The sequence below is a fragment of the Mustela nigripes genome, chromosome 1, assembly GCF_022355385.1.
Source record: "Mustela nigripes isolate SB6536 chromosome 1, MUSNIG.SB6536, whole genome shotgun sequence".
NCBI lineage: Eukaryota > Metazoa > Chordata > Mammalia > Carnivora > Mustelidae > Mustela > Mustela nigripes.
In genome coordinates, this window is record NC_081557.1 from 161,922,234 (window position 1) to 161,936,313 (window position 14,080).

General features: G+C 32.1%; 1 protein-coding gene across 4 annotated transcripts in view; it reads left to right on the plus strand.

Moving 5' to 3' along the window:
* RAP1GDS1 (Rap1 GTPase-GDP dissociation stimulator 1) overlaps positions 1-14,080 on the plus strand; it is a 160,255-nt gene that overhangs the window by 63,017 nt on the left and 83,158 nt on the right. For all 4 annotated transcript variants that reach the window (XM_059376242.1, XM_059376243.1, XM_059376252.1 and 1 more), the window contains exon 4: positions 6,618-6,743. In XM_059376242.1, coding sequence (XP_059232225.1) covers positions 6,618-6,743 — 126 coding nt within the window. The remainder of the gene's footprint in view (positions 1-6,617; positions 6,744-14,080) is intronic.

A 14,080-nucleotide genomic window follows, 5' to 3' on the forward strand; every position in this document is an offset into this window, starting at 1 on the left:
CCATTCCTTCAGAGTAGAATTAAAGGAAAGTACTGCTAGTTCTTTTCACATCTGTGTCATGTATTACTTTGATAATAGGATTCTTGAGCTTGCTATTGAGTCATTCATCTTTATTGTCACAGGAGACCTCACCTTTATGTTGTTTTGCATGAGTATATGTTGGTCTATATTATACCCAGATAAACTTTCCTTTTATTTGGGGCAGGGGGTCTAACTGCAGCAATACAGCTGGAATAGATGTTCTATATTCTGTACTCACCTCCAAGAAGCACATTTATTTCTGAAGTCTTCATGTAAGAATACTATGGAAAAATCTCAAAGACAGCAAAACTTAGATTATAAAGTAGCTAATCCATTCTAGTAGAGGTGGTTTCGATCTAGTGAGAGATCTGTAGGAAGAACTGTATTTTAGCAGATATATTTGCACGTGTTTATTTCAGTTTGAGAAAAACACTGACTTCTTAAAGCAGTTTTTAAGCCTAAGGGAAGGCCATACTTAATGTAGTATCTTTAGTGTGCCTCAATTTTTGAAGTTTGGTATTATTTTTAGGACTTTTATTTTAGCAATTTGCATATATTATACTTCAAAGAAAAGAAATTTTTAAAAATTCTGGCTTCATTTGTATAATGTGTATGGCAAGTGGCCTTGTAAAGTATCAGTATGTGTTGTTTTTTGCCCAGTAAAACAATTTGTTAATTTGTGTTACCAAAACAAAAATTGCAATGAAATTTTTTCATTTGTTTAGAGGCTCTCAAAATGTCTTTCAAATACCAATGAAGTTCTATATTGGTACATTGTTTTTTAGTTGTTGGATGAAAACTGACACCTATTGTTTGTATGTCATGTGAAAGCTACTGTAATTATGTAATCATTATGTTGCCCTTTGGATTTGAGCTGGTCATAACTGTTCAGATTCCTCGTGATAAGGGAATATTTCGTGTGCTTCAAGCAGATTTGAACCCCTCCAAATAGACAGTGATTACCCTGGGATAACAAAGAACTCCTGAAGCAGATCTAACTTGAGAATGGAACCCCTTTAGATGGTGTTTGTTAACCTAGACGAACCATTACCTGAATCTCCCTTAGATGCAATACAGCTTGATTTTTAAGATCAGATGGTTCATTTTTAACTTCATGGGAATTACAGTATAGATTTCCAGAAATCAGTGTTTTCCTTAAAATCTCTTAAGAATGAGTCTACGTACTAACTATAACATATATTCAGAAATTTTGGATAGTAAGTTTTTGTGAAATGAATGCTATTCCTCTATGATATTTCTTAATAATATCACTCCTTATAACACTTTGTCACAGTTTCATAATAATACTCCTGCTATAGGTTGCTGCTAGTAATACCCTAATAGAAGACAGCTATGTTCTAAAGACATAATAGAATTTTTAGAATTTATACTGCTAGTCAGAGGCTTGTTACAGCATATCACTAACCTCTACTGATTAAAATAAATGGAATACATTTAAATACTCATTTCTTGCTTAATCATTACGTTGTTTTTGTAAGTGATTGGCTGAGAAAGTAAATTAGAATCTTCTTTTAAAAATATATAATATCTTCAGAAATAGAGCATGATGCAACAGAGTACATTGATTAGGCTTGTCTTTCTTCTCTGTTAGGAACTTGACAATGAAAAAAAGATTATATGAACCAGAGTTAAAAAGAGATTGAAAGTTGATTTGTTCGTCTTCCCTCTGCTGCAAATTTTGTGTAACTACAGAGGAGAAATATTAGCATATACTTCTTAGATTCAGATTAATCTTAAAATATAATTATGTTTACTCTTGCACATACAAAAAACTCTAAAAATTAACATACCTGATTATGTACTAATGTACAAAATCCAGAGGATTAGCAAGAAGTTTCATGAGCAAGTGTAATGTAGGTGCATAGCTATGAGCATAAATTACAGTAAAAGGTTTTGATACCTTTAAATAAAGTATTCCCCTGTATAATATACTTAAGACAGATTTGAGGCAAAGGAAAAATAAGCAAGATAGGAATTATCTATCCTCCTTTTCAGAATTGTACTCTCAAGGTATATTAATGTGCCTGGTTGTGCCAGGTGTTTTGTACATTATTTCAAATTCTTATAAGAACCCCATATGAGATGGGATTATTTTATGCACATGAGAAAACAGGTTAAATACCTTGCCTATCTTTACAGAGCTAGTAGGTGGTAAAGCTGGTATTCAAACACTTACATGATAATAATTGGAACTTATGCTTCTCCTTGTCTCTTCTTCTTCTTTACTTTTCTTCAGTAAATGAGATTTTATGATAGAAGTAGAAAGCGTACTAGTGGTCTTAATGCAGGGATAGCAGCATATGACCTGAAAGATTAGGCTGATAACTGAAGTTAAAATGTGTAAAAAGCAAACAGAAGGTGAACTACTTTGTGTCTCTTCCTCTACTCCTCTAAAACACTGGTTGCCTGCCTTGGACCATCAGCATCAGATTCACTAGGAACTGATTAGGATACAAATTGTTGGAACCTCCCACTTGGACCTACTGAATCAGGAACTCTAAGACTGGGGACTCCGTCTGTTTTAACAAGTCTTCCAGGTGATCCTCATGCCTATAAAGCTTGAGAACCAAATCACAGTCTAAAATGATACAGAATCGGTAATTTGGATCTACATTATGCTTTTTTCCCCCATCCGTGCTTTATCAGATTCTAAAAGTGTTTATCAAACTTTTCTCCTTGAATGCTCTGAACAAAAGAGTTCAAGTGTACAAGTGGTGGAGAAGCCACCACTAGAAAACTGGAATTCTCCTGTTTTGTCGTATAAATTTGTTTTAATTTTGCCCTCTACTCCATAACAGGTATATATTTATTTTAGTATTAAATATATGTGTATGTTCTAGAAAAGTTGTTGAATAAAATTGATTACCTGCTTCCAACCAATAAAGTTTACCACGTTGTCAAGTAGCTTTAAGTATACATTGATATTGCAGTGTTGGAAGCTTAACCTCAGTCATTTTGTATGAATTAGTTACAGTTACCAGTATTAACTTTTTTTTTTTTTTAACAAAAGGCAATATAGTGTAAATTAAAAATGTCAATTCAGCAACCTACATGTGAAAGCCACTGGTTCCTATGTATTCACACCTCATAGTTGTCCTTGTTCTTCTAATGAAAAACATAAAAAACTAATAGTTAATAATTATAGGGAGGTTATTAGAGAAAATTCATACTCAGAATTCACATTACTATTTAGTCTAACATTAAAGTAGACTCTAATACTCCATATGTTTTTATTAGGCTTATATAAGTTTTAGTAAAATAGATTTATTTCCTTTAGGCAGCTGAAAATGAGGAAAGTATGTACATGTAAGGCTTTTAATATTTGATAAGTAGATATAATAAAAGCAGATTTTATTTAAAAAACTATGATTTTCATCACAGTACTGTACTTCACTATGATGCTGAATGAATGTGTAATTCAAGTAGGTTTGGAAAAGAAAAAGCAAAAAAGAAAGGAATGATGCTGGGTGCTTGGGTGGCTCAGTGGGTTAAGCCTCTGCCTTCAGCTCAGGTCACGATCCTAGGGTCCTGGGATTGAGCCCCAAGAGCCCTGCATCACATCGGCTCTCTGCTAAGCCGGGAGCCTGCTTCCCCCTCTCTCTCTGCCTGCCTCTCTGCCTACTTGTGATCTCTGTCAAATAAGTAAGTAAAATCTTAAAAAAAAAAAAATACTGGATTCAGAAAGAAATAGAAATATTCTATCAAACATTTATTGATTGTTTCACTATAATCAAAGGAAAAAAATACTCTTCAGTAGAAATCAACTTTATGTTAATAAATTTGGGTTGATATTAATATAGAGCAGTGCCTATTCCTTGAAGCTCTATATTGAATTTCTATGTTGAAGTCCACACATTATGCAAAAAACTATGTGTGTATAGACACACATAGAAGTATACAAATACTTAGTGGCTTCTTCTACTGCATAGTCAGTGCCTTCACTGACTATGGTTTTTAACCCTCTGAGCCACCCAGGTGCCCCCTGACTATGGTTTTTTCACTCACTGTCATTCTGCATGTATCTCAGTTTCAGCCTTCCCCTGACAGTCCTTCCCTCCCTCCTCAAGAACTTTTCAGTTCTCTGGAGTTCAAATTAAGAAGAAAGGATCTGATTTTTTTTTTTTTTTCCCAGTCCCTTGCTATCGTCCTTTTTAGCAGATTTTTGAACTAGAACATCTGATAGGCTATTGGCCAGCCGGTATATAGTCTGGCCTCAAGTCAGAGTCTCACCAGCTATGCTCAGGTAACAAGTTCATGTAGTATGAACTAGGGGTATGTGTGGTGGGAATCCTGTGAACAAGGATGACTGTGACAGCCATTCATTCTATAACCTCTATAATATTATATATATAATATGTATAAATTAATGTGTATTAAATATAGCATTTTAAACATATTCCTTGTAAGTTCCTGGTCTATTTTTACATATATATAAATAAATAATGTATGTTGAATATAATATTTTAAACATATTTCTTATAAGTTCCTGGTCTATTTTTACATATATCCACCTAAAGGAGATAACTTTATGTCTTTAAAACTAGCTAAAGAGAACTGCAGTCTGCAGTTAAAAAGCAAACTGACTGAAAAGCAGAAGGTTTTAGAAGGGAGTTTGCTTCTTCCAGGGACTGGCAGTCTTGCCTTTACACTGAAAGCCAAGGAATATACTAGTTTTATTTTATTTAATTATATGCTTTAAAAAAAAAAATGAGGTACAATTGACCTACTAATGGTGTTTGTATGCTTTGGTATTTAAGAAAAAGTTTAGAACAGTTTTATTTGATTCTGTAATTTTCCCATAATTATTAACTCTCTACTATTGATTGTACCATCAGAATTTTGAAAGCTATGTTGGTATCATATAGAACATTAGAGCATCAAAGCAAACAAAAATAGTAACTCATCAATGTTGCCATTGCCTGAAGCATAGCAACAACAAACCAAAGAAGCAAAACAATAAAATACAACAGCAGTTATGAAATAAGAAAAGAGAAATAAGGGTCCAAAGGAAATGAAATTTATGAAATAAGAGTGCAAATCAGACTATTTGTAAATTTCTTATTTTAGTAGTTATTTCACTGTTGGAAACTAGGCATAGGGAAAGGTAGAAAAGATAATGAATATCTATCTTCAAGTTAATTAATTTGAGTTGGTGACATGTTATTTTAAGATTTGAAATATATAAAGATCCCAAGGAGATCATTAACTTAAGAGGTAGACAAGTAGATTGATATGTCATCCCCTATAGAAGATGGTCATTGAGTTCTTGAAATTATTTAGAGCATAATTCATTTTCCCAATAGGAAAAACTCCCAATATGGAGTTTAAAAAAAAAAGAAAGAAAGGGAAAAAAAAAACATCAACAGTAGACTTAAAGATTAGCTTTAGAAGTAAGAAGTACTTCTTAAATCTTGGAAGTTTAAATTATAGAGAGTTTTCAATAATACAGTGGTAAGTAAGTAAGAGATGTAATAGGAATGCAATCTTTTGTTTAGGTAGAGAAGAATACCTCTGTGACTCATAGCTATGTCATGGGTTAAAGAAGTTGTTTCAGACGTAACAGCTCACATAACAGCCTTATATGATGTGCTCTAGGAATTTGAAAATGGAGAAAAAGAGAGGGAAGATTTCTTATGGTGGTACTTGTGGAACAGACTAAGGAGTGAACCCCCCCCCCCCTTGAAAATAATAGTGAAAAGACAATGATTTTTTAATTTAGTAGGATGGGTTATAGGATGTGGAATTAGGTCTGTGTTGACTAAGTTCCTTGACTTACAGTATGTCTTGATGTCCAAAATGATGGTTCCAATATTGATTATTTGGAGAACTTTCATTAATTGGTATCATTATTATCCCTCAATTTTGTAATAGTCCATCATGAGACACTATAAAAAAATTTATGTCTAATAATCATGACTATGATGGTATCATTGGGAGACAATGAAAAATGTGTTAGAAGTATAAGAAAACTTAACATTTGGTATTTGAGACCTATGAATTTATGGGTATAACAGCAGATGTGAGTGATCCATAAAAACAAAAAGTAGGAATTAAGGAATAGATGATTCTACCAGGTCTTAGCAATTGAAAAGGACCTATTATTTGTAATGATACACTCAAACCTTTTTGAAAAATATTTTGTCCTTTTAGAGAACATACAGTGAATAAAAAGAGAACATGTGAAAATTTGTACAATTTGATGGCTTAGTTTATAACTGTAGTACTTTAATTATCAGGCTCATGGAAGGAACATTGCCAAGTGTTCCTGTCATCATATATTGCTTCCCAAGCACATTCATTATTATAAGAAAATAGTGATCAATTAGGTATAATGAAAATTAATTAAAAATCTTTTGGGTTTATGATAGAGACTGTCAACAAAGAAAAATATGACCCTACTCATTTTGTGTTCTTATTTCACTAAGTATTTAGTAGAGTTACTTTTGAACAGAATGATCCTTCAGATGGTAAGCCATTTTTAACACTTTCAGAGTGGGTAGATATTTTATTAAAGGACATGATAATGTAAACTGTGAATTTTTAGATTTTTAATTACATATGTCTCTTATTTTCAGAATTTATGCGTATTCCATGTGTGGATGCCGGATTGATTTCACCACTGGTGCAGCTGCTAAATAGCAAAGACCAGGAAGTGCTACTTCAAACGGGCAGGGCTCTAGGAAACATATGTTACGATAGCCGTAAGTGTTGAAATATCAATGATACACTTAAAAACTTTTTTTTAAGAATTCTGGTTTTGAAACTAATTTCATTTTTAGTGTTAGCACTGTCTTTTTTAGGCTAAGATACTAACATGGGCCAGTTATGACTTAGCTCTGCTTTCTCAGCAGATCCAGTGGAAATTTGGGCCATACCATTCTTAACTAAGAAGTTAAGGAAATGAATTCTTTTCCTCTGCTATCACAAATATTACTTTCAGAGGAAAGTCAGTCAATTTCTAAGAAATTAGGACTTTTAGTTTTAGAAAAAATATATATTATCTTTTCAGTTAGAGTTTATCAAAGTTCTGTCTCTGAATGAGAATGCTGACAAACACAGTTTTTTTAAAGTATCTAGGTCTGTCCAAATAAATTTTTAATTACTTGAAATTCAATAAATCCATTCATTAAAACCATCATCTTCTCTAAAGTTAGATTGGCCTACTGCATTTGCATTGATTCCATTCCTATTTGTCATAATGTCACACTGTCATCCTCACCACTTTCTAAAATAAACTGCTCTGCCAGGTAGACAGAAAGCAAGAACTTGGGTATGGGCATATTACAAAATTTTCTACTTCTCCTCTCCACACTTATATAAATAAAATCCAAAAAAATCTTGAGTATATTCAGTTTAATTAGCCTTATCTTGGGTTTTCCTTAGGTATATATTTTCTGAGCCAAAAACACATATTTTAATATTTACCTTTAAAGTCTCCTAGGAATTTAGTTCTATTTATATAACTAGGATAACTCTTACTGTTTATTTTCCCCATTGATTTCATGTACAAAAGACATAGCCCTTTTATAATAGGCAGTGCTTCAAAAAGTGATTTTTGTATATAAGCCAGATTGAAAATAAGGTCATGAACATACTTATTTATGATTAAAGAAAGTAGAAAAAAGACTGAAACTATAACTTTTCAGTTATGATTTGTAGTATTAATGGTAAGGCTAGCCTCATTTATTCTCCTTTCCTTACTTTTTCTGGAACATTATATATTACATCTAAAGACATAGATGTCTTAATATGAATTTTAACTTACAGCTTCTAGTCCCCAGTACTGATTATAAATTTATCTACTGTTCCTTTCATTCCTTTGCCTTTTATCCTAGGATAGCTTTATTTATAGAATTAATTACAGAATTCCAATACTTTATAAATTTGCATTTTTATATTTAGGATTTTTTTGAACATCATGGCTTATAATATTAGCTTTCAAGAGTGAACCATTTAAGATACATTTTATATGATTAATTTTAACAATACATACTAAAAAAGCTTCTGCAGAGTTATAGTCAAAGATTGCTGGCATGTAGTTGGAGAGCATTGATCATTAATAAGTTTATTCTTATCCTTCTGTGTATATTACTAGAATTTAAGCCTATCTTGAGTATCCTTTAATCCTTGTTCTGGTTAATTATTCTTAAATTATGCATTTATAGGAAATGCCTGTTTTGAGTACTTTTGTTCTGGACTTTCCCTTAGTTTTGGCACAATAGGAGAAACACTTATAGTGATCTCTTGTCTCATATTGCTGTGATTTCTATGGGCACAGAGTAATTTTATTTCCTGTGTACTCTAAGGAAACTTGAAATTAGGGTAATAAATGTGTAGTTAATAAGATTATCATTTTGATGAAACTAAAGTCCATTATTACAGTGTTTATCATATCTTTTTGCTATGTCCTTATGAGATATGCAGCATAAAGTCTGTGGATGTGCTTTAGGCTGTGAAGTTAATTTTTTTGTTTCACTTATTTATAAATATTTATAACCACTTCATTTTCACTCAATTCAATGTAAACTATAGTTAAGTGGAAAATTGAGCATAACAAATACAGGCTATTTTTTATACTTGTAAGCCTTGCTTAAGGAAAATGAAGTTAGTAGTCTTAAGAATGAATAAATATTAAAAAATGAATAAATAAAAGGAGTCATTTATTACTGTAAATCATGTGAAAAAATGTGTTCATTGTGCCATGCTATCTTGTGCATATAATTTCCATAAGTCTGTATGATTTATCCTTCCCTTTGGAATTAAATCTCTGTGAACTTCTCAGTGATGTTTTCACAATAATTGTAGGAATAATACAGCACTTTTATTTGAATTATAAGGATGACATTTTGTATCTGTAAATAATGATGCTGTGTGGTTGACTTGAGAATTTACTTGAAATGCATTTCTCATTATATTTTATGACAATGGGGAATTTAAAAGAACCCAGAAATTAATTTCTCTTTTTAAAAAGTATTGAATAGCTTCCATTTTAATTAATTAACCTTCTTCCCTCTCAAGAATGTAATGCTTCATTCTTAAAACGAAGACTGAAAACTACACGACAGCTTTATAAATACAACGAATCTTTTTCTTATAAGTAACATATGTTTTAAAATTCACATTTGTGTTTTATCAGACTTTCCTATCAGACTAATTTGTTTGCTTAAATTTTATAAATGTATTCCAAATGGGTAATTTTTTTAATGTGAGCTTATTCAGAATGATACTAGGCTTACAATAGATAGGAAAGCCAATGTATGCGGAAAGCACCAGTAGACATTCACTGTTAGAGATAAAAATTTGAGAAATGTGTGTATATTTTACGGATTTGTATTTTAACCCTTAAAAAGTGAAGCATTTGCTAGCGTATTTCAGTCAACACAGTTTACTTGAAAGGAGGATAGCTCCAACTCTAAAAGGAATTATACTTGCCATAAGATCCATGGAAATCTTTTGAAAAAAGTAGGTCGGGTTTTATAGTTTTACTGCCTTTGACAGTACCCATTTTAGGAACTCTTCCGAATGGAAGGAAACTCTTACATAACATCAGGTAGCAGGCTGATACAGCTCCTAAATGGAACTGAGTGAGGCTTTGTTGCTGATGAACTTTTTGAATCCCAGTCCCTCTCTTGCATATAGAGATGAAAGAATCACTGGGTGAGAACATTTTTCATTTAAAATGTCTGGTCTTTTTTCTGTTCTTCCAAAAGAACAGAAGAAAGGTACTTCATTTATGGATTTCTCTTTCGAAGTATCCAAACAGAATTTTGATACCGGCAACATTTTAAAATAGCTCTTTTGCCTTGAACTTTGCCAAGTAACCCTTTTTATAAGAAGTTTGACATCCTTTAAATCAATGATCAGAGGAAAATTGTATTTTAATTTAGAAGGAATCAGCAAAGCTGTGATGGGATACACTGGGGAATATAATTTTAAATAAAGAGAAGTTGTATTAAATTTCAGAATTGCATACCTTCAGCCTGTTTCATTATACATTTCTCTCAAAGGTGATATTTTTAAAAAATGAGTTCTTTTTTCCTCCCTATGTGGCCATCTCTGTAGTAGTCCCTTCTTTCAGTGATTAGTTTTGTTTAAATAGATGTGCACTTTTTGAATTGCTGATATAATTAAATGGTCTTATGGTACTGAAAAGCTTCATGTTAAATTCCCATGCTGTATTTATAATTTGTAAGGATAAATTGGTCATTGGAGACTGAGTTTTCTCTGCAGATGTTACTGCTTGAGGTCAGGAAATAATTGATATTAGATATATTTGTTCAAAATTATATAGTAGGGGCTAGAAGAAAATGATTAGATAAAATTAAATATCTGTGCCTTTTGTATACCAGATAAAGATTAATATATATCTACACTTAATATATATAAATATAATTGGGAAGGGTATGGGCTATGGTGAGTGCTGTGAAGTGTGTAAACCTGGCGATTCACAGACCTGTACCCCTAGGGCTAATAATACATTACATGTTTATAAACAAAACTAAAAATATATATATAAATATAAAACATAAATATCTATTCAATATATATTTAAATTAAACAAATATGCTTGTTTAAAAAGTAAAATTAATGCTTATTATATAATTGGTACTGTTATTGGAAAGATACTTAGGGAGCTTATATAATATGCCATCTTACATAGATAATTGGATTTGTGCTCATTGATGAATAAATAAATATTCAAAATGAGGAGATAATTCAGCTTGCCAAAGCCAATATTTATGAAGTGAAATAAATATTGTTTATTTCATTGACTTTAAGTATAATTGGAAAGGATACCAAATATATGCATGGATCTGTGTGTATATTAGTGATTATAATAATGCTATACTATTTTTATATTAAAAATAAAGAATTTATTGTTCTGGTTGCAAATGCTAAAATACATTTAGCAATAATTCTATAATATTTTGTAGAGTAAGTTGGTTAGATAAGTGTGTATTAATATAATACCGACATGATTTGAAATTGCCTAAGTAAGCAAAGTATATTTGCCACAGTTATATTTAATGGAGACCTATTTATGCCTGGTATTTAAAATAAATGTTTATTTCAGTGGTCTAAATTAGGTTAAGTATTTAATTATATTAAAGAGTTTTGCCGGTTCATATGTTTACCCCAGTTTTCAGTATTCAGTTTTAGAGTAAAACAGAATTATCAGCCAATAAGTATAAAAATCAGATTCTTCAGCTTTTAACGGTTAATCTATTGTATATGAATGGGTATATTATCAAAGTATATTGTGTATATAAGAACAAAAAACTATATGCAACTGCTATTTTTGTGTAAGAATAAAAAACTATATGAGACTGCTATTTTTAGAGACAGTAATTATGGCTATTATCACATGAAAATATTATAAAGATATCCTAGGGACACCTGGGTGGCTCAGTCGGTTAAGCATCTGCCTTTGGCTCAGGTATGACCCCAGGGTCTTGGGATTGAGCCATGTCAGGCTCCTTGACCAGGAGGGAGCCTGCTTCTTCCTCTAACTGCTGCTTTCCCTGCTTGTGCATGTGCTTGCATGTGCTCTCTCTCTTTGACAAATAAAATCTTAAGAAAAAAAGATAGCCTGAATATATAGTTAGAAATAGATGTTGTTTTGTAACATTGTTATAAACTCTAAAAAAAATTTCATGCCATTAAAGACCTCTCTGATGTGCTCAAAGGAAAACAATTTGTTGACCATTAAACGTACACACTAAGTGTGTGGCATTTGGTCAGAATAAAAAAAAATGATAAGAATAGTAATTGGGGCTGTTTTTAGAAATTAAGCAAATAGTGCTTGCTTATAAAAGACATGTAGTTTATTTTAAAATTAATGTAATTTTAAATAAATGAGATTTTACTATGCCCCCCAGAAGGTAAATATTACAGAGTGATGAGATTTCCAGTTCTACCATTCACTAAATTGTCATTTAATCTTTCTGAATTTCAGTTTTCTCATTGGTAAAGTGACTTGTATGGATGAAATCAGCTTTATTTATAGATGAGTAATATAAATTATGAGCTGCTATACAAAGAAAATAATGTAGCATTTATATATGATTGTCTTTGTTAGGCTGCTATAACAAACTACCATACACTGGATAGCTTAAACAATATTTGTTTCTCATTGTTCTGGAAGCTGAGAAGTCCAACCAATGTCAAGGTGTCAGTAGATTTAGTATCTGGTGAGGACACTCTTCCTGGCTTGCCTGTAGCTTTCTTCTCATTGTATCCTCACATGGCAGAGAGAGAGAAGAGAAGAAAAAGAGGAAGCAAGCTCTACTGTCTCTTATAAAGGCACAGATCCCATTATGAAGGCTCTGCCTCTGTGACCTAATTACTTCCTCCTGTTATCACATCAGGGGTTAGGGTATTAAGATTTATGAATTTTGGGGGCGCCTGGGTGGCTCAGTGGGTTAGGCCGCTGCCTTTGGCTCAGGTCATGATCTCAGGGTCCTGGGATCGAGCCCCGCATCAGGCTCTCTGCTCTGCAGGGAGCCTACTTCCCTCTCTCTCTCTCTGCCTGCCTCTCTGCCTACTTGTGATCTCTGTCTGTCAAATAAATAAATAAAATCTTTAAAGAAAAAAAAAAGATTTATGAATTTTGGAAGGTCACAAACTTTCAGTCCATACATCATTGTTTCTAAGACTGTGTGCTATATGACATAGTGTAATATATATTCAAGATATTCAAAATAAAGGTATAAGGGCCAGAAACCTTATAAAGACAGGCAAAGATAAGTCTAAGAATCAAGGATAATATATTGACTATAATGAGCACTAATTTAATTTGAGCTTCTTGGCAGCGAAGGTGAAAAAAAAAGCTTGTTATGCTAAGTAATTTTTATTTTGTGCTAAGGAGAAATAGTCTAGTTCTTCAATCAAACAAAAACTGTTGAGACAAATACTAAAAGGGATTTATCACCAGGATATCATTAGTTCCCTGGATGACTGTGTACACATCCCTCTTAAAATATGCAAAGGATATTGGCTGACATTAGAGGCAGCATTTTCAATCATGGCTGTATAAAAATTGCCCCAATATTCTTCATATGATTGTGTCTTGTACCAAATCTTCAACAGAATCCAAGAAATAATACTGAGTACTATGTTTTAATTGGACAAATAGCCCAAATGTATTGTTTTTTAGTAAACTTCAAGCATACAACTTAAAAATGAGAAGTTTTGACATGAAAATATTTTCTAATTTATTTTAAACCAAAATACAGTTCTACTTTGTATTCATTGTATCTGCTTAATTTCTGTGTTGTGTATAATAATATATCCAAGTTCTATTTTCTGAGATTAAAAAATATGCTCTGATGTGCGTGAGAGTATTTTCAAATACCACGTATTGATGGTGGTTACATGAATTTATACATGTGATAAAGTTGCTTGGAATCATGTGTTCCAAGGAACTTAACGTGTACATAAGTGCAGAGAAAAACTGATGAAATCTGACAAGGCTTGTAGGTTGTATCAGTGTCAGTTTCCTTGTTGGGATATTGTATCAGAGTTGTATAAATATGACCATTAGAGTGAGCTGGATGGAGGGTACATGGGACCTTCATGTACTGCTTTTTTGCAATTTCCTTGTGCCTCTAATTATTTCAAAATTAAAAGTTTAGAAAACTCCATTTATCCAGGAGGCATACATGCTCTCTCTCCTATGGGAAATGACCTTGCTTCTTTCAACCCTACTTGAGTGTGGGGGAAATATATCACAGAGACATACAAACAAATATATATAGAGAGAGAACAAATACATAAATATATATTCCATGTATATAAGTACACATTTATGTACATTAACACACACATAAAAATTTTTAAAGTATGACCTATAGCAATAATTTTTTTAACTGGGTTTGTGCTATTAAAATGGAGGATACAATTGCCTCTAACTTTTTTTCTCCCTTCAAATTTGACTTTCAGGAAAAAAAAAATCAACAAAAAAATTGACAGTCCCAAAATAAGATTTAGGGAGAGGGAATTTATACTCTCAGTACTTTGATCAGAACAGGTAATGAAC